Source organism: Eriocheir sinensis, chromosome 6 (genome assembly GCF_024679095.1).
Source record: "Eriocheir sinensis breed Jianghai 21 chromosome 6, ASM2467909v1, whole genome shotgun sequence".
NCBI classification, from domain to species: domain Eukaryota; kingdom Metazoa; phylum Arthropoda; class Malacostraca; order Decapoda; family Varunidae; genus Eriocheir; species Eriocheir sinensis.
In genome coordinates this window covers 21,544,730-21,569,162 of record NC_066514.1, presented here as the reverse complement: position 1 = coordinate 21,569,162, position 24,433 = coordinate 21,544,730, and the positions used below count along the sequence as shown (strand labels likewise).

At 40.8% G+C, this 24,433-nt stretch overlaps 1 protein-coding gene across 2 annotated transcripts in view; it reads left to right on the top strand.

Moving 5' to 3' along the window:
* LOC126990089 (F-box only protein 33-like) overlaps positions 1 to 23,030 on the top strand; it is a 44,547-nt gene extending 21,517 nt beyond the window's left edge. The window contains exons 5-9 of one of the 2 annotated variants that reach the window (XM_050848647.1): positions 1,727 to 1,847; positions 4,335 to 4,527; positions 6,645 to 6,790; positions 13,839 to 13,988; positions 16,883 to 23,030. In XM_050848647.1, coding sequence (XP_050704604.1) covers positions 1,727 to 1,847; positions 4,335 to 4,527; positions 6,645 to 6,790; positions 13,839 to 13,976 — 598 coding nt within the window. In that variant the 3' untranslated portion in view covers positions 13,977 to 13,988; positions 16,883 to 23,030. Of the gene's footprint in view, positions 1 to 1,726; positions 1,848 to 4,334; positions 4,528 to 6,644; positions 6,791 to 13,838; positions 13,990 to 16,879 lie in introns of both variants that reach the window. The other variant, XM_050848653.1, reaches the window with a different exon arrangement.
* Positions 23,031 to 24,433: the final 1,403 nt, after the last annotated feature.

Sequence of the window (24,433 nt, the reverse complement as noted above, 5' to 3'; positions counted from 1 at the left end):
TCCCCGCCACTAATCCTCTCATTGAGGCGTCCATCCCCTCGGTGGTTGGCCTGACCTGACCTTTTCATGAACTCCACCCACTTGATTCCTGCCAGGTGTTCTCTTAAGCCTTCTCAGTTCCCTATTCTAAAGTTGGGCACCTTGATTTTGTTTGTGTACTGTCTGCTTTCCATTTTAACCCGGTAGCAGCGGGGATCATGTTTCTTAATGGTCCCTCCAAGCGAGAAAAATGAGAAAAATCACCCCTCACACAAACCATTTCATAATATATATCAAAGCATTTGTGATCAGTTATGTATCATCTATTTTGGGGGTTAAAATCATGGCACAAATTTGGCCCATCGCTGCTACACGGTAAAGCCACAAATTTGGCCCATCACTGCTACACAGTTAAGCCACAAATTTGGCCCGTCGCTGCTACACGGTAAAGCCACAAATTTGGCCCGTCACTGCTACATGGTAAAGCCACAAATTTGGCCCGTCGCTGCTACACGGTAAAGCCACAAATTTGGCCCATCGCTGCTACATGGTAAAGCCACAAATTTGGCCCATCGCTGCTACATGGTAAAGCCACAAATTTGGCCCATCGCTGGTACATGGTAAAGCCACAAATTTGGCCCATCACTGCTACATGGTAAAGCCACAAATTTGGCCCGTCACTGCTACCGGGTTAAAATTAGACCTAAATGGAGAAAAGTGAAAAAAAGATTGGTAACATGTTCCCCCAAGAACAAAATGGATGGGGTGTGGAAGGGTAGGACACGTTGCTAACCTATGCTTTGGGTTGACTGAAACATCTGATCTGCACTATAGTCTGTTCACAGCATGAAGGCAGTTCAGGGTGGAGCTGATATTGTCATTTACCTCTAGCCATACTGCCAAATCAACCTTCGTACATGCATCTCCCTCTCTCTTATTTCCTATCCATGTGCTATTTGAAAGCGATATTTTATATATTCTGTATATAGTAAAGGAAGCTACATAGTACAATGAGTGTCGATGTTGAGGATTATAACAACGATTTGTATAAATTCTATGACATGTGGTAGCGACTTTTTCCCATGTTGCCACGTTTTGGTGGTGGTGGTGGTGGTGGTTGGCGTGTCCCCCTAGGTCCCTTCCCCGGGTCGAGAGGGAGAGAGAGGGAGATAAACAGGAGGGTTGTGGGTGGGTAGGTAGGGAGACGGTGCTAATCTGATAATTGGCGGTCAAATTGGCAGCGTCGAACTCATGGAAATTCTGGAACCTACCACACCTTAAACCGCCTTCATGCTCTGAACAGACTATAGTAGTAATAATATAGCCCTGACTGGAGATTTTGATTGTAACAAAGTGAATATGGAAAACTTGGAGGCAGAAAGGAGTGAAAATTCTTTGGGACACAAATAGGTACAATAATTACTAATATATTAACCCAGTAGCAGCAACGGGCCAAATTTGTGGCTTTACCGTGTACCAGCATCAGGCCAAATTAGTGCCATGATATAAACCCCCAAAATAGATGATACATAATCTGATCATAAATGCTTTGCTATATATTATGGAATGGTTTGTGTGAGGGGTGATTTTTTCTCATTTTTCTTGCTGGGAGGGACCATTAAGAAACATGATCCCCGCTGCTACCAGGTGAAGATGGATCAATTTTGCTGCCCACAACTGTATATCACTATTGTATTATATTTTTCATTAAAACAAGTAGTCGTAATTTTCTTTATTATTATTTCAGCCCACAGTGTTCCTTGGTGGTGACCTTGATGCACTCTTATGATGGGGTAGAACAGTTGGGCTCAGGGCTTCTTCACCCATCCATGCCCCTCACCCACTTCCGGGCCTTCTTCTGTGAGTGGGTAAGTGGTATGTTATTTGTGTTGTTTACTGGTTGTTTCATGTTAGGTGTGTTGTTATTCAATACATGAATTACATCTCATGGGGGGGCTTTGTGGTGCAGTGGTTAGCACACTCGGCTCACAACTGAGAGAGTCCAGGTTCTATTCCTGGGGGGAGTGGAAAAATTTGGGCTGCTTTTCTGATACCCTACGCCCCTGCCCACCCAGCAGTGAATGGGTACCAGGTATTAACCCCTTCAACACGAGGACTGCCCCGTACCATATCCGAGGATGCGCATACAGTGTCCTGGGTCGCTTTAGCCAATGTACGAGTTATTTTATCTTTATATTTATGCTTACATCTCAAAATTATCAATTAATTTATGTTTCTTTATGTGCACCATTTAACCCTTGGAGTACGGGTGGTGATATATTTCTCTGGATGGTGTGCACGGGGAAAATTTAGACATTTGAAAGAGGTGAAAAATGGTGTCTTTCTTCTTTGCAATAATTGTATATTCATGTAGTATATATGGTGGTGTGATAAAACTTCTCTCCGAATAATAATAATAAAAAAGTTATGACAGCCAAAAATATTGCACATTTTCTCGTGGCCGTGACGCGTCGTGTGTGTGTGTGTGTGTGTGTGTGTGTGTGTGTGTGTGTCTCTCTCTCTCTCTCTCTCTCTCTCTCTCTCTCTCTCTCTCTCTCTCTCTCTCTCTCTCTCTCTCTCTCTCTCTCCCCCAAGGTGTTCCTGCACAAACATACTGGGCAATTCTGTTTCTGTTTGTAGCTGAGAAAGCAACACAGTGGTGAAAGTTTTGCTTGTAATCAGGCTCAGGGTTCACACATCTGTCAAGAATCTATTGTCGGAGCTGTAGTGATGTCTCTTGAGGCAATGTAGCTGATTCTGCAGTTGGTGGTGATGTAGGTGGTGGTGGAGTAGGTGGTGACGAAGCAGGTGGTGGTGGTGGTGGAGAAGGGCGTGATGAGGTACTTGGTGGCGTAGGTGTAGTGCGGTGACGGCCTGATGAGTGAGCCTCCCATAACTCATTCAGCGAGTGGGGGACCTCTTTGGCAGACTCAGTAAGGAGTGGCTCTCCCGTCATGCTGGTCGCGGGTTCAGTCCCAGGCAGCCGGGGAATACCCTCTCCTTGTTGTGATTAATTTCTCGTGTCTCGATACATGCATAGGATGTGTGGGGCTGAGAGAGTAATAGAAAAAGAGAGTAGAAAATCTCGTCATTAAATAGGGAGTCGCAAAACAGATGGTGGTGGAGCAGGCGGTGGTGGTGGTGGTGGTGAGCGGCAAGAGTGAGAGTGAGCGGAACAACAATCATGACTCGCTTCAAGCTTCTACGCTGCTCCCTTGCTGGTTTTCTGAGTCTTGGCCGCTCCATCTTGCTCCATAAGCCATCTTGATGTTGATAACTCTTTCTGGTTGCCTTGTGCTTGTACATCATTTGTAAGGACATTTTTTTGGCTGGAGTGCAGAGGAAAATATTGAGCACCCTCCCCGGCCATGTCTGGGGCGGGACTGGCGTCTCTTCTCAAGTGACTCACGCTCTCTGGCTTGGCGTGAGAGAGGGTTGACAGATGATAAAATTTACGGAGAAAAAATATTCTCATGCGAATTTTACATACATACATCACTGAATGATACCGCATGTGTTGACGCGCATGTCCAGCTATGATGCAACAGCGCGGGACATTTAAACATGGCCTCCAGGGGGGGGGTTAATTTTACGAAACCAAACCTCACCACCTGGCAGTTTAGCCTTTCCCGGCCATGCTGAGCGAAAAACACGTACTCGTCCAATTTTAAATATATTCGTCGAAAAATGCCCCGTATCCACGCCCCTTAAACGACAGGTATTGATTACAACATAAAAAAGAGCTGCTATTTTTTTGTTTATTCATATTGCATGAAGCAATTTGACTCTGAACACAGTGGTGAAATACATATTGCAAGATGTTGTGTAATAGTCATGTTGGAAGGTGTGAAATATATACAATAACACTGGACGCCATCAAACACAGTACTATACACCTACCAAGCAAAGGACTTTCTCCAGTAACAGAGAAGTTTATTCCCCATTTAGTCCAGGGGGCTTCGTGGTGCAGTGGTTAGCACACTCGGCTCACAACAGGGAGAGCCCGGGTTCAATTCCTGGGTGGAGTGGAAAAATTTGGGCGGCTTTTCCGATACCCTACGCCCCTGTCCACCCAGCAGTGAATGGGTACCAGGTATTAATCGGGGGTTGTGTCCCGTCTCCTGGGATCTGTTCCCTTCTATAATTCCTTCCCCTTCTGTCTTTCTCTGGCATATGACCACAGATGTTGCGCCGACTAAACCAAACATTCCAACTTTCCTATGACAACTTTGCAGAACCAGTAGAAAGCAATGGCATAACAATATAATATGTGAAGAACAGCATCATTATCAACTTTTTGCTGTTATCTCTGAGACTGCTGCATTGAATGTTAACACAGTCTTTTGATTTCCAAGATCAACATCGCAGCACTGCGCCTGATGAGCAACTGGTACAGTGAGTCACTGCGGCACCTAATGTGGGTGGATTCTCTGGACCACAGTGGTTGGGGGATGCTGACTGAAGTCCGGGATGAGGACCAGGAAACTCCAGACCCATTAGTTATGCTGGCCTGGAAGTGCAAACATCTGGAGCACCTTACTCTCTTTGGTATGGAGGACTTGTCTTGCTTATGGAACCTTGACTATTGCTGCTATATGCTTTATTTTAAAGATTTTTCATGCTCACTGCTCTTCTGAACATCCTAACTACAGTTGTCCAGTTTTCCCAATGTTTCCATATTTCTCGGGGGCTTTGTGGTGCAGTGGTTAGCACATTCGGCTCACAACCGAGAGAGCCTGGGTTCGATTCCCGGGTGGAGTGGAAACATTTGGGCGGCTTTTCCGATACCCTCCGCCCCTGTCCACCCAGCAGTGAATGGGTACCAGGTATTAATCGGGGGTTGTGTCCCGTCTCCTGGGATCTGTTCCCTTCTATAATTCCTTCCCCTTCTGTCTCTCTCCGGCATTTGACCACAGATGTTGCGCCGACTAAACGAAACTTTCCAACTTTCTTACAGAAATAATCCATTGGGTTGACTACTGAGTAATTTGCCACATGTTCATATAACCAGAGTTGGCATTCTTGGACTATGCATATGATAGGCCTTGATTTAGTCTCACAGAGTAGTCACCAATTTAACACCAATTCACTCTAGCAATACCCCTTGATTTTATGTAGATACCCATTACCAAAGACATCAGTTCACCTCATCAAGTCACTATTTAACCCGGTAGCAGCGGGGATCATGTTTCTTAATGGTCCTTCTAAGTGAGAAAAATGAGAAAAAATCACCCCTCACACAAACCATTTCATAATATATATCAAAGCATTTGTGATCAGATTATGTATCATCTATTTTGGGGGGTTTGAATCATGGCACAAATTTGGTCCGTCGCTGCTACACAGTAAAGCCACAAATTTGGTCCGTCGCTGCTACACAGTAAAGCCACAAATTTGGTCCGTCGCTGCTACACAGTAAAGCCACAAATTTGGCCCGTCGCTGCTACACAGTAAAGCCACAAATTTGGCCCGTCGCTGCTACACGGTAAAGCCACAAATTTGGCCCGTCGCTGCTACACAGTAAAGCCACAAATTTGGCCCGTCGCTGCTACACAGTAAAACCACAAATTTGGCCCATTGCTGCTACACAGTAAAGCCACAAATTTGGCCCATCGCTGCTACACGGTAAAGCCACAAATTTGGCCCATTGCTGCTACACGGTAAAGCCACAAATTTGGCCCATTGCTGCTACACGGTAAAGCCACAAATTTGGCCCGTCGCTGCTACCAGGTTAAGGGCTTTACAAGGAGAGGGTGCAGACCTCATCCCAACTAATGAAGATCAGGAAATGGGTTGACTGCTATGGACCGGGAAACAGAACCTCTGATAGGAATGAATCCTCAATCTTATCAATCCACCTAACAAGTGGTCTCCCTCTTGATTCAAAAATCCTCTTCACAAAGTCACCTTTCTGCTTTCTCCTTTTGTCCAGATCATTATACTGAAATATGTTTTACCCTCTCCACCACTCCCAACCTCAAGTGTTTTACTCTCCCATCCTCAGCCTCATCACTCATTCAGACTCATTCCATGCTGTCGTTCCAATCCCCATGCTCCCCTTGAGTAATTAATTTCTGCTGAACATATACTTGCCTATTGCAACTCACTCCATGCCTATCTTTCAGAGGCTTTCAGAGGCTTTGGGGGCTTCGTGGTGCAGTGGTTAGCACACTCTGCTCACAACCAAGAGAGCCCGGGTTCGATTCCCGGGCGGAGTGGAAAAATTTGGGCGGCTTTTCCAATACCCTACACCCCTGTCCACCCAGCAGTGAACGGGTACCAGGTATTAATCGGGGGTTGTGTCCCATCTCCTGGGATCTGTTCCCTTCTCCTATAATTCCTTCCCTTTCTGTCTCTGCGGCATATGACCACAGATGTTGCACCGACTAAACCAAACTTTCCAACTTTCAGAGGCTTAGGTCAACTCTTTGAAAGACACTGAATATCCTCAAATTACTGGAAGGTTGTGTAGCATCATAAATATCAGCAATGATGTGATCATAACCTAAAAGTACATATCATCACTTAAGTAATTAAAGTATTAAATTAACTGTGTAAAAATGGCCCAGTTCTTTTTTTACTATTTTTTCTAAAGAAATAATGGAAGCAGGAATTGATTCTAAAAGAAACTAATAAAACAACTACTCAATACAATTTTCCACCAGGTTATAGTTATGGTGGCAGTGACATCGTGGCCATAGCAAGACTTCGAGGTACTGGACTGAAGAAGCTGTGGATCCCAGAGGACTGTTTAGAGGCAGACGAGTCCCACGAACTGGCCAACGAGGAGGATGTCGACAACATTGCCGAGGTGAGCTGTGAACAAAGTACTTCCTTGCAAGCTTGCCAAAAATATTAGACTTTGATGACTAAAAGTATTGTAACATTGCTAAAATACGGGTAACTCTCGATTTACGCGAGTATTGTGTCCTTGAAGAGGTCACGTAAATAAAAAAAACAATGTAATTCAAACAAGATGTAGGTTCTATCGAAAAATAAATATTCACTTCATTCAGTGGAGAGAGAGAGAGAGAGAGAGAGAGAGAGAGAGAGAGAGAGAGAGAGAGAGAGAGAGAGAGAGAATCCATATCACCAAGATATCCACTCAGGCACTCAGTCTCAGCCTCACTCGTGTGAGGAAGAAATGAGGGACACCATGAGCGACTGGCGAGTATTGGTACCGGTACCGAGCAGTCTGGTATCGGTACCTTACCGTATAGCTGGTACCATTAGTACCAGTACTGGTACAGGTACCTGCCCACCCCTATTGTTGAGTAGCGTGGCAGCGTGGGTACTGTATTGTTGTTCAAGTGGCGTACGGGAAGAACTGAGCTTGGCTGTGTGGCCGCGGCGCTGTGTGAGTCCAGTTGTGTGAGACATCTGGTGGCCACTCCATAAAATATTGCGTATAAGTGGAAAAACGTGTAAATTAAATATTTCTTTGGATTTTGGATCCCGTGTTATTTCAAAAATGCGTAAACCAAACTCGCGTAAATTGAGAGTTACCTGTATTACTAAAACCAAAATGAAAATACTCAAACACCATTTCCCATGTAATTTGGCATATAAAGTGAATGGTATGATAAGACAATCCCTAAAGTTTTCATTGAAAATATGGCTTAGGGGTACAGTAAAAGTCCAGTAATCCAAATGGCTGTAGATCAAGGATCATTCGGATTATTGGAAGGTACCCTCGAAAACGAAAAATATTCATAGTCAGGAGATAGACATGACATGTTTTATAACTCACCAGTAATGCTTAAAAGTGCTGAACAGCACGTTTTGGAAGGTAAATCCTTATAAAAAGAATAGATTCAGGGATGATATAGGCACAAAAAGTAAAGCAGGTTTATGGAAACAGCAAGGAACAAGGCTGTGCCATTGGAATGTCAAACTCCTCCGACAATCATGGAATTGAGTCGAGGCTGCCTGAGTACAGGTGGTCGTCGACTTACGACCTCGATTGGTTCCGACTGACCTGTCGCAAATTGGTCTGTTCGTAAGTCGATTAGAGTGGTCACCAGCTTCCAAGTGTTTTATCCATGTTTTTCAGGGTGACTTTTATGGGTGAGTTCCATCGTAAGTGCAATGGCGGAGTTGGCAATACTGATCTGTACAGAATGATTGAACTTGCTTGCTGGTCAGACTCCAGTCCTCACACAGTGAACGCATCAACTACACACACACACACACACACACACACACACACACACACACACACACACACACACACACACACACACACACACACACACACACGGTGCAGGAGGTCAAGGAAAGCTTGAACAAGCTGGATGTAAGAAAGGCGACAGGGCCGGATGGAGTATCAGGGTGGACCCTGAAAGAATGTAGTGAGCAACTTGCGGAGAAACTGCACTCCATAATGAGCGCCTCCCTGAGTGAAGGAAGGGTACTACAGGATTGGAAGAGAGCAAACATAGTACCAATTTATAAGGGAGGCAAGAGAGAGGACCCATTAAATTACAGACAGGTATCACTCACTAGTGTGGCTGCGAAGATGTGCGAGAGGCTGGTTAAAAACAGGTTGTCGGATTTTTTAGAAAGTGAGAAAATTATCTCGGATTGCCAGTTTGGATTCAGGAGAGGGAGATCTTGTGTCACCAACTTGTTGTGTTATCACTCAAGGGTGACAGATTTATTACAAGAGAGAGAAGGCTGGGGGGATGGAGTGTACCTGGATTTGAAAAAGGCATTTGACAAAGTACTGGACAGAAAACTAATTTGGAAAATTAAAAATAAGGGTGGAGTGGGTGATGGACTTATTAAGTGGCTGGAGGACTTCCTAACTAACAGGGAAATGAGGACAATAATCAGGGACAGGGTTTCCAACTGGTGCCCTGCGATGAGTGGGGTCCCACAAGGTTCGGTGCTGGCGCCAATAATGTTTGCTGTTTATATAAATGATATGGTGGATGGAGTGACCAGCTATGTGAGTTTGTTTGCAGATGATGCAAAGCTATTGAGACAAGTGAATGATGTGAAGGACTGTGAGGCATTGCAGAGGGACCTGGACAAAATATGGGAGTGGAGTGGTACATGGCAGATGGAGTTCAACCTTGGGAAATGTAAAAAAATAGAGTTTAGTAGGAGTGGTAGAAGATGTGAATATGATTATAAGATGGGAAGTGAGATAATATGCAGAGGAATGGAAGAAAAAGATTTGGGAGTGACTGTCTCAGAGAACATGTCACCGGACAAACACATCAACAGGATAACGGGACAAACTATGAATTTGCTGAGGAACATAAGGACGGCATTTGTGTATTTGGATGAGGAAATGATGAAGAAAATAATAGTTACAATGATAAGGCCAAGGTTGGAGTATGCAGCAGTGGTCTGGTCTCCTCACAAAAAGAAGAACATAAGGAAGCTGGAAAGAGTGCAGAGAGTGGCAACCAAGATGGTACTGGAACTTAGGGATAGGACATATGAGGAGAGACTCAATAGCATGGGGCTCACAACCCTGGAGAGAAGAAGAGAAAGAGGAGACCTGATAGCGGTGTACAGGGTGGCGAGTGGGGTGGAGAATCTGGACAGAAAGGACCTGTGTGTGTGGAACGAGAGAGAAACGAGAGGACATGGAAAGAAGTTGAGGGTGACCATGTGTAGGCGAGATGTGAAAAAGTTTAGCTTCCCAAACAGAAGCATTGAGCTGTGGAATACACTGGAGGAGGAGGTGGTTTGTGCAAGAAACTTTCATGATTTTAAGGAAAAGTTGGATAAGAGAGGATATGGAGATGGGACAGTGCGAGAGTAGCTCTTTTTCCCATATGTCTCAACTAGGTAAATACACACACACACACACACACACATATATGCATGCAAAATGATAATGTAATGGCCATTTTCAAGTGGTTTAAATGAAAAATTTCCATCAGGTTGGCTCATTAGAATAAGCTCTCTATTAATAACCTAGATTAGACTGGACTGGAATATATTAAGTCAAAATTCAGTCAGTTTTAGTATATGGCAACAATAACAACACTACCAGAGAATCCCAGTAGAGAATATAGATGATAGTTCTAAACACACTCTTGTGTGGTAACTTCAAATATTGCTGCCGTTTAAGGGTTAATGTCTTTATATCCTACCAAGAGTCCCTAATAATACCTGTTTTACACTTTATCCTTGTATACAAACATGGAGAGTCAGTAATATGGTTGAGTCATGCAGTCTTTTTGCTAATGGTGTATTATATAAACCCCCCAAAATAGATAATACATAATCTGATAACAAATATTTTGATATATATTATGAAATGATTTGTGTGAGGGGTGATTTTTTCTCATTTTTCTCGCTTGGAGGGACCATTAAGGGGGTATGGGACACCTGAGCTCATCTAACTAAACTATTGGGTATTGCAATGAAACTAAGCAGGCATCTATGTTGCCTACATTGTGTATGAGCCAGAACAATATATGTATACTTGTATGTATACTCATACATATACAGGGGGGTCGCCTGATATGAGAAACTAGGATATGCTGAACCCCATATTTTTTCATTCATTTCATGTTCCCGACTTCTAACATCCATTTCCTACCAAATAATGAACTTGCTGTTACTCACTTCCCGAAGGAGAAAAAAACAATGGCAATCTATGGCAACTAAGCAGCCATTGCTCTCACAAGCTGTGTCTGTGCTGTGTGCAAGCTAGCAGCCTGTGGGCTTATGTTGTTGTTGTTGTTGTTATTATTATAAACCAAGAAGAAAAAGCAGTTTATTACATTGGAAACTAAGTTAAAAAATGTGTGGCTGACCGCTATACCATTATTTACATGCTGTACATGTGCATATACGTGTAGCGACATTTAAAATTACACAGCACCATTAATACATAGCCAATCACTTTCATTTTTTGGCTGTGAATAGTCTTTAGGTATGCCTAGAGCCCTATGGAAAATATTCTGAAAGTTTCTCACATAGAAAGGCATAAAGGTATTTTTTTTATGATGTTTGTCGAACATCGGGTAAAACCGTGGTTTTTTTTTTTTTTTTTTTTGTGTGTGTGTGTGTGTGTGTGTGTGTTTACCTAGTGTTGTTACCTAGTTGTAGTTTTTACAGGGCCTGGGCATTATGCTCGTGTGGTCCCGTCTCCTCTCTGCATTTATCAACTTTTTTTTTTAGCTTTTGCACACACTCTCGCTGATGTGTCCTCCTCTCTCAGACTGTTCCCAAACCTCTTCTTTTCTTTCTATAAAGCTTACTCTCTCTCTCTCCAAGCATCTCCCTTTTTTTTACTGTGTCCTCTTGTATTTCTGCTTATGTTTCCTTCTGTTAGTAGCAGTTCTTCATTATCTACTTCATCTATTTTGTTTAATAATTTATAAATTTGGATTAGGTCTCCCCTTTCTCTTCTTTGTTCCAGTGTTGTTAAGTTCATTTCCTTTAATCTTTCCTCGTATATTAAATCCAACTCTGGGACCATTTTGATGCCATCCTCTGTATTCTTTCTAGTTTCTTTATATGCTTCTTCTTATGGGGGACCACACTACCTCTGCATTCTAATTTTGGTCTAATCATGGTAGTGATTAGCCTTCTCATCATGTCCTTGTCCATGTAGCTAAATGCTACTCCAATATTTCTCACCAAGTTATATGTGTCTCTAAAGATCCGATTTATATGACTCTGGTTGATTATCATCCCTCATCACTACTCCCAGGTCTCTCTCTTCATGCACTTTTTTTAATGTTTCACCATTTCCCATTTTGTATATCCAGATTGGTCTTGTTTCACTTTTACCCATTTCCATAACATGACATTTTTTTCACATTTTCATCTCCCATACCATTCTCCTTTTCCATATTTTGTATAGGTCTTCTTGCAATATTTCACAATCTTCTTTGTTTCTTATATGTTTTTGTAATTTAGCGTCATCAGCAAACAGGTTTATGTAGCTATTAACTCCTTCAGCCATGTCATTTACATATACCAGGAAGATTATCGGTGCTAATACTGAACCCTGTGGTACTCCTCTTTACATTTCTCCATTCTGATTTTATGTCCTGACCACAGTCTCATCTCCTTCCCATTAGGTAGCTTGCCATCCATTTTTTCATATTTCCTTTCAATCCTCCTTTATTTTCCAGTTTCCATAATAGTCTTGTGTGTGGAACTGTCAAAGGCCTTTTCAAATCTAGATAAATACAATCAACCCATCCATCCCTTTCCTGAGTTCTGTCTGTCACTCTGAGTAAAAACTGAAGTAAGTTAAACACATGATGATCAGCTTTGAATCCATATTGTTTGCTGGTAATTAACTTATGCTCTTCTAGAAATTTAGTCCACTGCTTCTTTATTATTTTCTCACATATTTTGCAAAACACTTGTCAGGGATATGGGTCTGTAGTTTGAAGGTTCATCTTTCCTTCCACTTTTATATATGGGGACCACACTTCTTCTCTTCTCATCATTGGGCACACTGCATGTGCTACTGAACATCTAATGATGTAACAATTAATTCATCTCTACATTTTTTAAATATACCCAGAAACTCCATCCGGTCCTACTGCTTTTCCTCTCTAGTTCTCCCAGTAATTTATGGATCTCTTCTTTGTTTACCATAATCTCTTCCATATGAACTTCTATTTTATTCTCTTGTGGGAATAAAGATTGTTTCTTTGGTAAAGACTTGCTGGAATTTTCTATTTAATAACTCTGCCATACCTTTAGGGTCATTGACTTCCATTTTCCGCTCTCAGTCTTTCTATTGTTTCTTTGGGTTTAGTCTTCCCATTTATAAATCTGTAAAACAACTTGGGCTGTTCTTTGCATTTTCCAATATATCCTTTCTATATCTTTTCTTCTTCTTTCCTTATTTTCACATATTCATTTCTCATTCTGAAGTCTTCTTTGTTTCTTTGATTCTTCCTTCTTTCCATGCTTTGTCCCTTTTTTCTTTTGCACATTTGGCATTAAACCAGTCCTTCCTGCCCTTAACTTTGGGTCTATATACGGTACATATTTTTGACACCAGTGTTATAGGCTTCCATAAAGATATCATACTTTTCTTGTACTTTATTTTTCTCAGTAACTCATCCCATTCCACTTTCTTGTAAAACTTTTTCCATGTCTGTCTCAATATAGTTTAGCCTGTTTGATTTGTAGGATTCATCCTTTTAAGTACCCTCCTTCTGTATCAATCTCTATGGTTACATGATCATCTTGCCAGTGGACATCCATACCTTAGTTCATCCTTGATGTGTATTCCTTTTGTTAGTACTAGGTCCAGTCTTGCCGTTCATATCACTTCTATATATCTTGTATTCATCACCTCTTTGTATCATAAGATTCTCCATCATCAATCTTAAATGTCTCCCAGTCAATCTCTTTACAATTGAAGTCACCAACTAGCATAACTTTTGTCTTCCTTTAGCATTTTTTAAAACTCAAATAGTGTCATTGATCGTGTGTGTGTGTGTGTGTGTGTGTGTGTGTGTGTGTGTGTGTGTGTGTCACTTTTCCCTCTTAATACTCCTGTCTCCTTCACCCTATCAACAGTATCTGATCACAGGTCCCTAGCTACTTGTACAATCAACATTCCCTGCACTTTTCACGCATATCTCATTGATTTTAGATTTTCTGCAATTAAAAAAAAAAGAGACAAAATTTAACCTTTAACTCAGTCCATTTAAACCTACGCCAGACATTTAAAATTTGCGCTACAAGGAAAACATTGCTCGGGGATTATTTCTAGATGGTATAAGAACGTTTTTAACCTAGTTTTGCAAAATGCTATATTTTAACCAAAACACCCCCCCAGGTGTCACATACCCCCTTAAGAAACATGATCCCAGCTGCTACCGGGTTAAAGAGGTTTAACTGTATCATTTATTCAGGATGTGTCAGCTGGGCTGGGAAGGACTTGGCGGCCACTGACACTTTCCGAGCTTCACCCGTGTGTCCGCACAGCCAACAGTGCTGACACTGACCAGTACATCCTCCCAATTGTTCTCTCAGATACTGTATTAAGTTGAGGCTCCACTGAAGTAAGTATTTATATAGTACCTAAAAAACTGAAAGCTAAAGTTTTGCCCAATCTTCTTATCTGCTTTCGTCCAGCTCATGAATGCTCTTGTTTTTTCTTTTCCCTGCCACCAGACCAGTGCTTCTTAACCTTTTCAGAGGCGCCGAACCCTAACGAAAACCTCCACACATTAGCCGAACCCATCAAGTATGAAGAAAAAACATACAAATGGAAGAAAAATAGCCTCAAAATTCAAGAGTATATTAATTTTGGGTAATACAAAGAATGGATTTAATTTTAATTCATAGAAATATTAAAGAAAATTTGCTTAAAATTCAATTGCAAGATTGCAGTGTCTTTCGGGAGGGTCTTTGCCGAACCCCTGAGACTGGCTCGCCGAACCCAGGTTAAGAACCACTGCACTAGACCATTCAAGATGCTTCTTTAAAAAAATTAAGCTCCCTTAGGTATGCATCTTAAGTTTTATTTATGCTGTCACATTCTCTCATTGTCTTGATGGCAAAAATTCTTTACTTACATGTGTACTGGTATCAGGAATTCGAACACTGGAGTTTAGTATTAAAATTTGAATATGAATACCTCAAATTTCTAAAAATATGAATACAAAGTAATGTGAATTTGAATGAAAATATAAATTCTCTATCAAGGTATTCATGAATGTACTCATCGATACTTTTCTTCATAAATAACTTAAGCTGTACCTCAGCATGGCACTAGATAAAGTTTTTCAATGGTAAAATGACTTCATGAGGAATTTCATGACTTGTGCCAATTTTCAGTACCAGGATATCACACCTGCCTTAAGTAGAGCAGAAAGTCTGTGAGTGACAGAAGACAACTGCTCACTGACCTTAATACATAGTTACTTACATAACAATAAGTACAGTGAACCCTCAATATAACGGACTAATTGGGGGGGAAATGGAAGAGGATTAGGAATTTAGAGGAGGATTGGGATGTTTAAAAGAGGCTTAATCCTCTTCCATTTCCTTTGGACCCTTTCCGTACTGTGACGCCGACGTCTGCATCACGGATGGAAAGGGTTAATTATATAGGTTCATTATACCTCAAAGTAGAATTAATTGTTGATCATTTAAACCAGAGAGTAAAACTAGTAGTTTATTTACCAAGTCTTATAAGGCACCGTTTTCACACACAAGATTATCATCTGCCAAGTAATATGGGCAGCGTGACTTTAAGAATATTACTTGAGGTAAATATATTTGTTAAGAGATTCTGATGGTGACTTAAGGGTCAAGGGACAGGGTCCAACCATTTGAAATTAGCTTTCATATCTTACATCACTTATAACACTTGTAAATACCCTGAACACAGGTTAACATTGACAGCTTAAACTAACATGCAAAGATGGGAATAAGTAGCACCGACAACATAGCAACTGTTCCCCTTTTACACATGGATACACAACCTCCTGCTCTGACTCCACCACTCCACACCTTAAGCCCTAACCAAAACTATTGAGTGTTCTCGCTTATCCATTGTTACCCCTGAGAATGACACACATACCACCCTTTTGGCCTCTCCTTCCTTTCTTCACACACCCTGCCACAAGCAATCCCCCACAACCCTGCTTCAAAAATGTTTATGGCTGCATGCTAGACTTGGTCTTGGCGATGCCCAATCTTCCATCAGTCAGGCTTGCCTTTGGCGATGTCTCGCATGAGAGTGAGCTCGCTCCCTCGGCCTAGGGCGAGGGAGAACAGGCTATCTCGGCCCAAAAATCCTTTGGTGTGACATCATGGAGTGCCAAAAGTACTCGCAGGTTAGGCCTGCTTGAGACCTGAGATTTCCTTGGTTGGCCTCCAGTATCAAAATAAAGTTACTGGCATTTTATTTCCATTATAGATTCAATACCCATCTCTCTCTCTCTCTCTCTCTCTCTCTCTCTCTCTCTCTCTCTCTCTCTCTCTCTCTCTCTCTCTCTCTCTCTCTCTCTCCTCTCTCTCTCTCTCTCTCTCTCTCTCTCTCTCTCTCTCTCTCTCTCTCTCTCTCTCTCTCTCTCTCTCTCTCTCTCTCTCTCTCTCTCTCTCTCTCTCTCTCTCTCTCTCTCTCTCTCTCTCTCTCTCTCTCTCTCTCTCTCTCTCTCTCTCTCTCTCTCTCTCTCTCTCTCTCTCTCTCTCTCTCTCTCTCTCTCTCTCTCTCTCTCTCTCTCTCTCTCTCTCTCTCTCTCTCTCTCTCTCTCTCTCTCTCTCTCTCTCTCTCTCTCTCTCTCTCTCTCTCTCTCTCTCTCTCTCTCTCTCTCTCTCTCTCATACTTCCTTCTTTCTTTTTTCTCTCCTCTTGGTTCTCTCTCTCTGTCTATCTCGTTCAGTCATGAGAAATGGTTGGCAAACATCCCAGGTTAACTATTTACATGGGGAAAAATACCATTACAATTGTAGTACATTTCTGGCCATTACAATAGGACATCCCATAAACTCTTTCTGCCAATCCTGTCAATCCTGTCATGGACCTTCTTCAGGTCCTACTTGTAACTCCTTTATGTCCCAGAGGAGCTCTTTGTACTCAAGACATTTTGCTAATGTTTTCCAACCATATTCCTCATCTGCTCTCCTTATTTCTCCTTACCAAATTTTTCAACAGTCCCTTACTCTCTGTACTTTCTCTCCTATCTTTTACCTTTTTTAGCATGTTTCTTTAACATTTTCATCTAAGTCATATTCTCCTCAACTGCCTCATGTATCTCATTGGTCTTTTCACATTTCCTTTTTCCTTTCACTTAATTCATAAGACTACCTTCATATGTTTCCAATTCTGAGCCGAATAGTTTAGTGTCCCTTGATTATCAACACTACATAAGACTTGGGTACTCAGTATTAGGTAGCTGTATATTTTAATCAAAGATTTTAATTTTTTCCACCCTAATTGTTGGCAGGAGTAGCAAAGTGGGAACAACTTCAAGTCCAGCAGATTTACATGGTGTCTCCACTCAACTTGACGCCAGCACAAATGTTGGCCTGAGCTACAAACCTATTCTTGTACATCTCAAGTTTTCAAGTGGTAAAGAGGTGTGGGTGTCTTGTTAATATCAACTAGAATAAAGATAGAGAAAAATGTCATTGACATAATAAGATCTTATGGAAAAGATGCTATGGTTTATAGCTTTTTTTTATAAAGCTGGACCTGCACTTATGTCTTTCTGTTTTGTGGTTAGGATTTATCTCTACAAGACTAAAGCAGCAGAACTCAAAATGTGATAGTTAACAACCCATTTATTTCCTGAGGGTCAGGTCAGGTAAGATAGGACTTAAGAGTAGTATCTCAAGCTACAAAATTTTCATCTTCATATTGTTTCCTTCAGTATACTGGAGTGGCCTTTCAAGTTCAAGTCACCCTTCAACTATTATGCCACCAGGCATGACAAAATATTATTTCCCTTACATCTAGGCATCATCTCTTAATTTAGGTTTCCATTGTATTTGATGTCTTATATATTTTCATTGTGTGAGGTGAGGTGGGTACCCAGTCCCCTATACACATATGGAGAAAGTTTTCTTTAGATCACTTCTGTTATAGTGTTAAGTAGATAGATTTGCTTGGAATGATTGTTTTCAAGTAATTCTGATTTTCATTTCTAATCGCTAACATCTTTTCAGTATCAGTTGAAGGTTTTATATTGTATTTTTAACCGTTGTAACTATTTGATATTTTATCAACTGCTTACCTTTCCACCTTAAGGTAGGCCAGCAGCTGTTTACTCTGAGGTATATTGATCAATGGCTTTCCCATACTAGAAAGCCATCAGCCATGAGGTACTTTCCTCACCAAAAAGCTTCCTACAAACCACATGCTGATTATTCATCATTGTCATGAGGTGTTGTATGTGATGGAGGCACTGGTCTGAAGGCTGTGGCTTGTCATGCATCGTATCTATAGAGTTTCCCAAGTATTACATATTTTAATCTTTCAGTCATATATATATATATATATATATATATATATATATATATATATATATATATATATATATATATATATATATATATATATATATATATATATATATTGTAGACTTGTTTTCCAAAGCTGTCATGGAAATGGCTTAGTTTTTATTTATGTTGAAATGAACAAGTCTATATGGTAAGTGCATGGGGTGATAATTCCTATTCTGATTTAAATGCCATATTTTTTTAGTCTATACAATAAGGATTATCAATTTCAGGGTTATATAAATGAGCTACAGAGTGATTTATTCTTACCTTCATAGAGTTAATAATACTAAAAAGGAAATAATTATTGATAACTATTGATGCACAAAGGCTTTCTCATTTTTGTGGGGGAGTTGAGCAAGGTTGGACTGTTTCACCCGCATCATTAATGATTCTGCATTAATAAGTGTTAATTGGTCCCTTTATGATTCATCGTGCTTCTGTGATACCATTCTTGCAGCACGTGATGCTGTGGTTCTGTGTGAGGTAGACTATCATGAAAAAAATAATGGAAGAAATGGACCAAAAGTTTCCATACGTGCAGAACAAAACTTGTTTGGAATATAGCATATCATTTCAATTTTACATGATCTTTGTCTTTATAGATACCAATTATATTATCACTGTTAGGTGTTGTGTGAAGATAAGTGATTTAAATATTTTCTTTTACCTCAAAGTACTACTAATATTTTTTTGTGTGTGAGGCCTGCTGTATGCCACCTAAAGTATGGATTAATGCTGCTTTATAATATCATGTTGGTATTGCTCACCAGCGAACCTACAGGCACAATGTAGAACCATACCTCCTTGGTTACTATATATTGAACAAGAAAGGGATGGTATTGTTTACTCAAACTGCTGAACATAAAACAAAAGCTTAGTTACTATACACAAAATCCATTACCTATGATCCATCCTCTTCAGGTTTCTATGTGCGCATTAGTGTAAGTTTGAAGATTAACACTTTGCAGTTTTTCTAAGAACAATTTCAGATAAGAAGAATAAATTAATGTTTCTTACTGGGCTTAAATGACATTGAAGTGAAAGATTGGTGCACATACTTAATTTACATAACTTATCACCAGTGTACGTATACTGTATCAGTAAGCGAGTTCAATATGTCCACCAGTCTGTACACACCATTTCTATTAGTACCAATATCATGAAAAATAATGCACTTAAAAATTTTCCAGAGTCGTTTCATCCCTCATACAAGTACGGATCAGAATGTTGCATATGAATTAGTAAACATACCCTGGGGCTATTATGATAGGACTGGCATCACGTCATTGTTGCCCGTAGTTTTGCCCGTTCCTGCATCACAACAGAAGAATGTGTTGCTGAGTAAACTTGTCCATGATTTGCAGATTTTTGGTATAAGAGTAGCATGCATGCCAGATTTCCCCATCCATGTGTTCCCTGGTTCTCAAACACTGCAGAGCGAGTAGAATATACTGCAAAACAAAGGGGGCTTCGTGGTGCATTGGTTAGCACACTCGGCTCACAACCGAGAGAGCCCGGGTTCGATTCCCGGGCGGAGTGGAAAAATTTGAGCGGCTTTTCCGATACCCTACACCCCTGTCCACCCAGCAGTGAATGGGTACCAGGTATTAATCGGGGGTTGTGTCCTGTCTCCTGGGATCTGTTCCCTTCTCCTATAATTCCTTCCCCTTCTGTCTCTCTCCGGCATGTGACCATAGATGTTGCGCCGACTAAATGAAACTTTCAAACTTTTTTTTCCTGCAAAACGATCATTTAAATGTTTGTGCTGCATTCATGCGCACAAAATTTTGCAACTAATTTCTCCTCGACAAAATGTATGAATCGATTGTTCGAGCCAGCAATCTAAAAAATATAGTGCCGCAAAAAATATATGAGATATAAAGGATAGTGTGTCTGTGCCTGTAAAGCAAGCTCCACATTTTTGTCACCAAGGGCTAATTACTTCATCCTTCCACAGAAATTTCTAACACTTGGAACATTCAATTCAACCCACGTTCAATGGATGCTTATTTTGTGAACTTGCTTAAGCACAATTTTGAGTACATATAAATTTGGATTTGAAAATAATAACCATTGTTCTCATTGTGATAACAGCTACAGTTCATATAAAACTGCTGTTTATCATCATAACATTTCAAGTCATAGTTTGTGTTGACCTATTCCCATGCAACACTCCTATAAAGAAAGATACTCTGGAAAATTTTGCTGAAGTTGAAAATTAACTTTTATCAGTTTTTTTATTTGATTTGAGTTTAACATTATTTTTCCTGATATGAGTACAGGTTGAGAATCCCCTATCCGAAATCCTTAGGACCGAAAGTGTTGTGGATTTCAGATTTGTTCAGATTTCGGAATACGCAGACCCTTTTGACATTTTCAACAATATCTTTTCACCACAAAGCACACAACACACGGTAATCACAATGAGTAATGAGCTAAGGTGTTACTTTGATGACTGCTGACAACAAACTTACGCATAGCAGCACCAGAGTTGCCACGTTGAGGACAGTGTTCTCTCCCAATCCAATCCTAAAAGCCGCCCAAAACCTGCGATGGTGGCGGGCAGATATTTTTATGCCCAAGGTGTCAACGCAGCAGTAGGTTTACCCGCCCAATTGGCCGAGTAAACCGCGGAGCTGGCGACTCTGAGCAGCACACAACAGCTGTACGTGGTAGAACTTTCCCATCACTTTGTCGAATTTTCCATTTGTGATGCGTCATGTCAGCATTAACCCGGTAGCAGCGGGGATCATGTTTCTTAATGGTCCCTCTTAGCGAGAAAAATAAGAAAAAATCATCACTCACACAAACTATTTCATAATATATATCAAAGTATTTGTGATCAGTTTATGTATCATCTATTTTGGGGGATTTATATCATGGCACAAATTTGGCCCGTCGCTGCTACACAGTAAAGCCACAAATTTGGCCCATCGCTGCTACTGGGTTAAAAAAACTTACGGATTTTGGAATTTCGGATAAAGGATTCTCAACCTGTATTAATTGAAATGCTGTGTACAAATTGTTGAACATACTCAATCTTTTCTTCATGAGTCACTCAGAAAAGTTTATTGATTTCTCTTGAGGCACTCGGCTACCAATTACCTCTGCATCTTAGATGTGTCTACCATGGATATGATGTGATGATATTTTCTTTGGGCTCTACAGAATCTCATACATACAGAACTAGTCAAAGGAATCACCAAGAATCTTTTTGCAACATAAGATCTATTTTGAAGGGACTAACAGAATAACACATCTGCAGCCAAAGCTCTAGATTCATGTAATGGGGGGGGGGGGGTAGCACACTCGGCTCACAACCGAGAGAGCCCGGGTTCGATTCCCGGGCGGAGTGGAAAAATTTGGGCGGCTTTTCCGATACCCTACGCCCCTGTCCACCCAGCAGTGAATGGGTACCAGTTATTAATCAGGGGTTGTGTCCCATCTCCCGGATCTGTTCCCTTCTCCTATAATTCCTTCCCCTTCTGTCTCTCTCCGGCATATGACCACAGATGTTGCGCCGACTAAACCAAACTTTCCAACTTTCATGTGATGGGCTTTAGGTCACTCCCTCAGGGTATGTTTGCCAACTTATACACACCCTTCCAATAAGAGAAAAAAAAATTACTCTAAAACTTTGAAATGTGGTATGAAAATGAACGATTGTCAGAATGAAGATTGGAAATTATCAATGTTGGTCGTTTGATAAGTGTTCATTTTCATGCCTCGGTTATATTTTTCAGTTTTATATTATTTATTTTAGGTTTTCTTCATTTCTTGATATAAGTACTAAGTAGAAGAGCAAAGTGAAGTAGCCTGAGCACAGCTTCATTGCTCATCTTCATCTCATTGGCTCCTGAGTCTATGGTGGATAAAAACCCACTACTCTGAGACCATAAGGGCAAGTGTGACATCTGCTTACTCATGTACCCATTTATAAACCAGCACAAAAGGAAGAAAGAACAACTAGGTGGGCTGTGTGCTTGATCAAACCTAGCCTGCTGATTCGTAGCTATAGTCCAACCAAATTGATGAGTCCGTTTGGGCGGAGGCTCCCATGGGTCCATTTCTCCCCTCTGCTCTGCCACACAGTCCCAACGCCTATTTTTTCCTATCATATGTTACCTTTACCTTACATAGGAGAGGAAGAGATAGGTGTTGGGACTGTGTGGCAGAGCAGGGGGGAGAAATGGACCCGCGGAAGCCTATCAACGTTGCCAGATTGTCGTACTCAGCCTCCTATGTTTCCCAATTTCCGACCCCAAAACTGCCTCCTCGACCCCAATAACTGCCTCCATATACAGTTATCGTTAAAATGGTTGATTATTGGTGATTTTTGGGAATAGTTATGAGTCAAAGTGGTAAATACGAGGCTCTGAGTACGATAATCTGGCATCGTTGGAGCCTATGCCCAAACGGACTCGACAATTTGGTTTCGCTATAGGTGGGCTAACCACTACACCACATATGAACTGGCAAACATCCACCAACAGACTGGTATCTCAGAACTGTAATGACTTAACATACCTATTGAGTAATTTTTTACTTTAGGTCTTTGTAAATTATTAAAAATGAACTCAGGAAATCAGTTAATTGTCTGTTCTTTAAAATGTTTATTAAGGAAAGAAGTTTGGAGGCTGGATCATAGGTTTGTTGTTGTACAATTTACAATTCACAAATACATACTTCTATCGAAGGCATTTTTTTATACACACACACACACACATACTACGTAGCTCTTTTCCCATATGTCACATCTAGGTAAATATACACACACACACACACACACACACACCACTCTGGTAGCTCAGTCGGTTAGAGCGCCGCGCTGCAAGGCTTCACAGCCAAACAGGTGGCGGTTCGAGCCCCGCTTAGGCCAGATTCTTTCCGTTGACTAGGAGTGGTTACTGTCCCCTCTTGAGCAAGGGGGATGGAGTGTGTTGTGTGTGAGGTCCTGGCAGTACCCAGAGATCGACAATAATGAGCACTTGCTCACGTCGGGAGGGTACCTGCTGGTGAAAGTGAGTCCAGCTCGTGATCAGGCCATGGTGAATTACACACACACACACACACACACACACACACACACACCATATTATGTCCTCATGTTGCCTAATCTTCAGTCAATTCTGTTTTTACTTTTGCTTAGATAATGAAGTGCCCCACATAGTACTTTTCTTTTAAGGTATTTTATCAACCAATTTAAGGCTCATGTTGACAGTTTTTGGTGTGGAAGCAATATTTGAAATTACATAAAGATTAATGAAAGAAAATGCTGCTTATATATTTACTATCTGCTGTACAGTTTATTTAGAAAGTACTGATACTTTGGTTAGTGGTATTTTGTTGGATGATACCACTTATATATTTTTTTTATGAAAGTAATCAAGGCAAGAAGTATTTGAGTTTTAGGAACAGTGGCTTAGTTATCAACACTATTAATACCTGTGGAAATGCTCTTTATATTATTTTAATATACTTTTACCAACATCTATAAGTCTAGTCACTATGAAATACAATGTAAATGTTGCTGCAGTGGTGTAGTAGCACTTAGGAAGATAGAATAGTTTTGCACATGAGACCTACAATCAGGCCAAATCTTGGATGGCTTTGAAAAGCTAAGTTAGATGTACTGTGTCACTGTTTTCTTCTGATTCTCCCACCTGTTATCTGGAAGGGTAGATATGCTCTGTGAGTAATGTCATGTGGATGCCAAATTGAAGCAGGCAGGGTCTTGGTGCACAAGAAGAGTAATTTGTGGTCCGAGAGAAGCCTTGCAGCTGCCTGAATAGAAGAGAATAGCAAGTGCTTAAACTTATTACAGGTCACAGATACACTGTTTATATTTCTAAGTATAATATGCAAGCACACATAAATAGCAAATGTATCTTCAATTTCATAGTTGATATTTTTATTTACATACTGAGTGCCTATAGTTTTGTCTAATTATATCCTAATGATATCCTATTTGTCTAAGAATAAGTCATCAGGAAGCATTGGATAGTTTCTGTGATACCTAAAGCACAATAAGTGATGTACTGTTGTTAGTACATGTCTGTATATTAGACATTAGTAGATATCCAGTATTAGCTCTGAGTTGCATTGTGTTTACTGAAGCCATGTGAATGAGATTTTCCATGATTTTAACTATCTGCATGTTTTATAAGAATTTAACTCTGCCATCATTAACTGCATTAAAAAGCACTCTCCATCTCAGGGTTATCCAAAAAGGAACGGTTGACTTGAGCACGAACCAAAAGGCCATGTCGATGCAACGCATGACTTGTGGAATTCTAGAATAGGTTCACATCAAAAGCTGTTAAAAACATTCCGTAAGGTTAGAATAAGAACATAGTTTACCGTGATTCCAGAATTGGCTCACATTGCTGAGTTTTTGTAAATAGAGCAGAACAAGCCTTTTTGGGCTTGGACCATATACACCACAAGAGGTTGTTCAATAATTCATCTCCGATGTTAATGATGTGATAAGATAT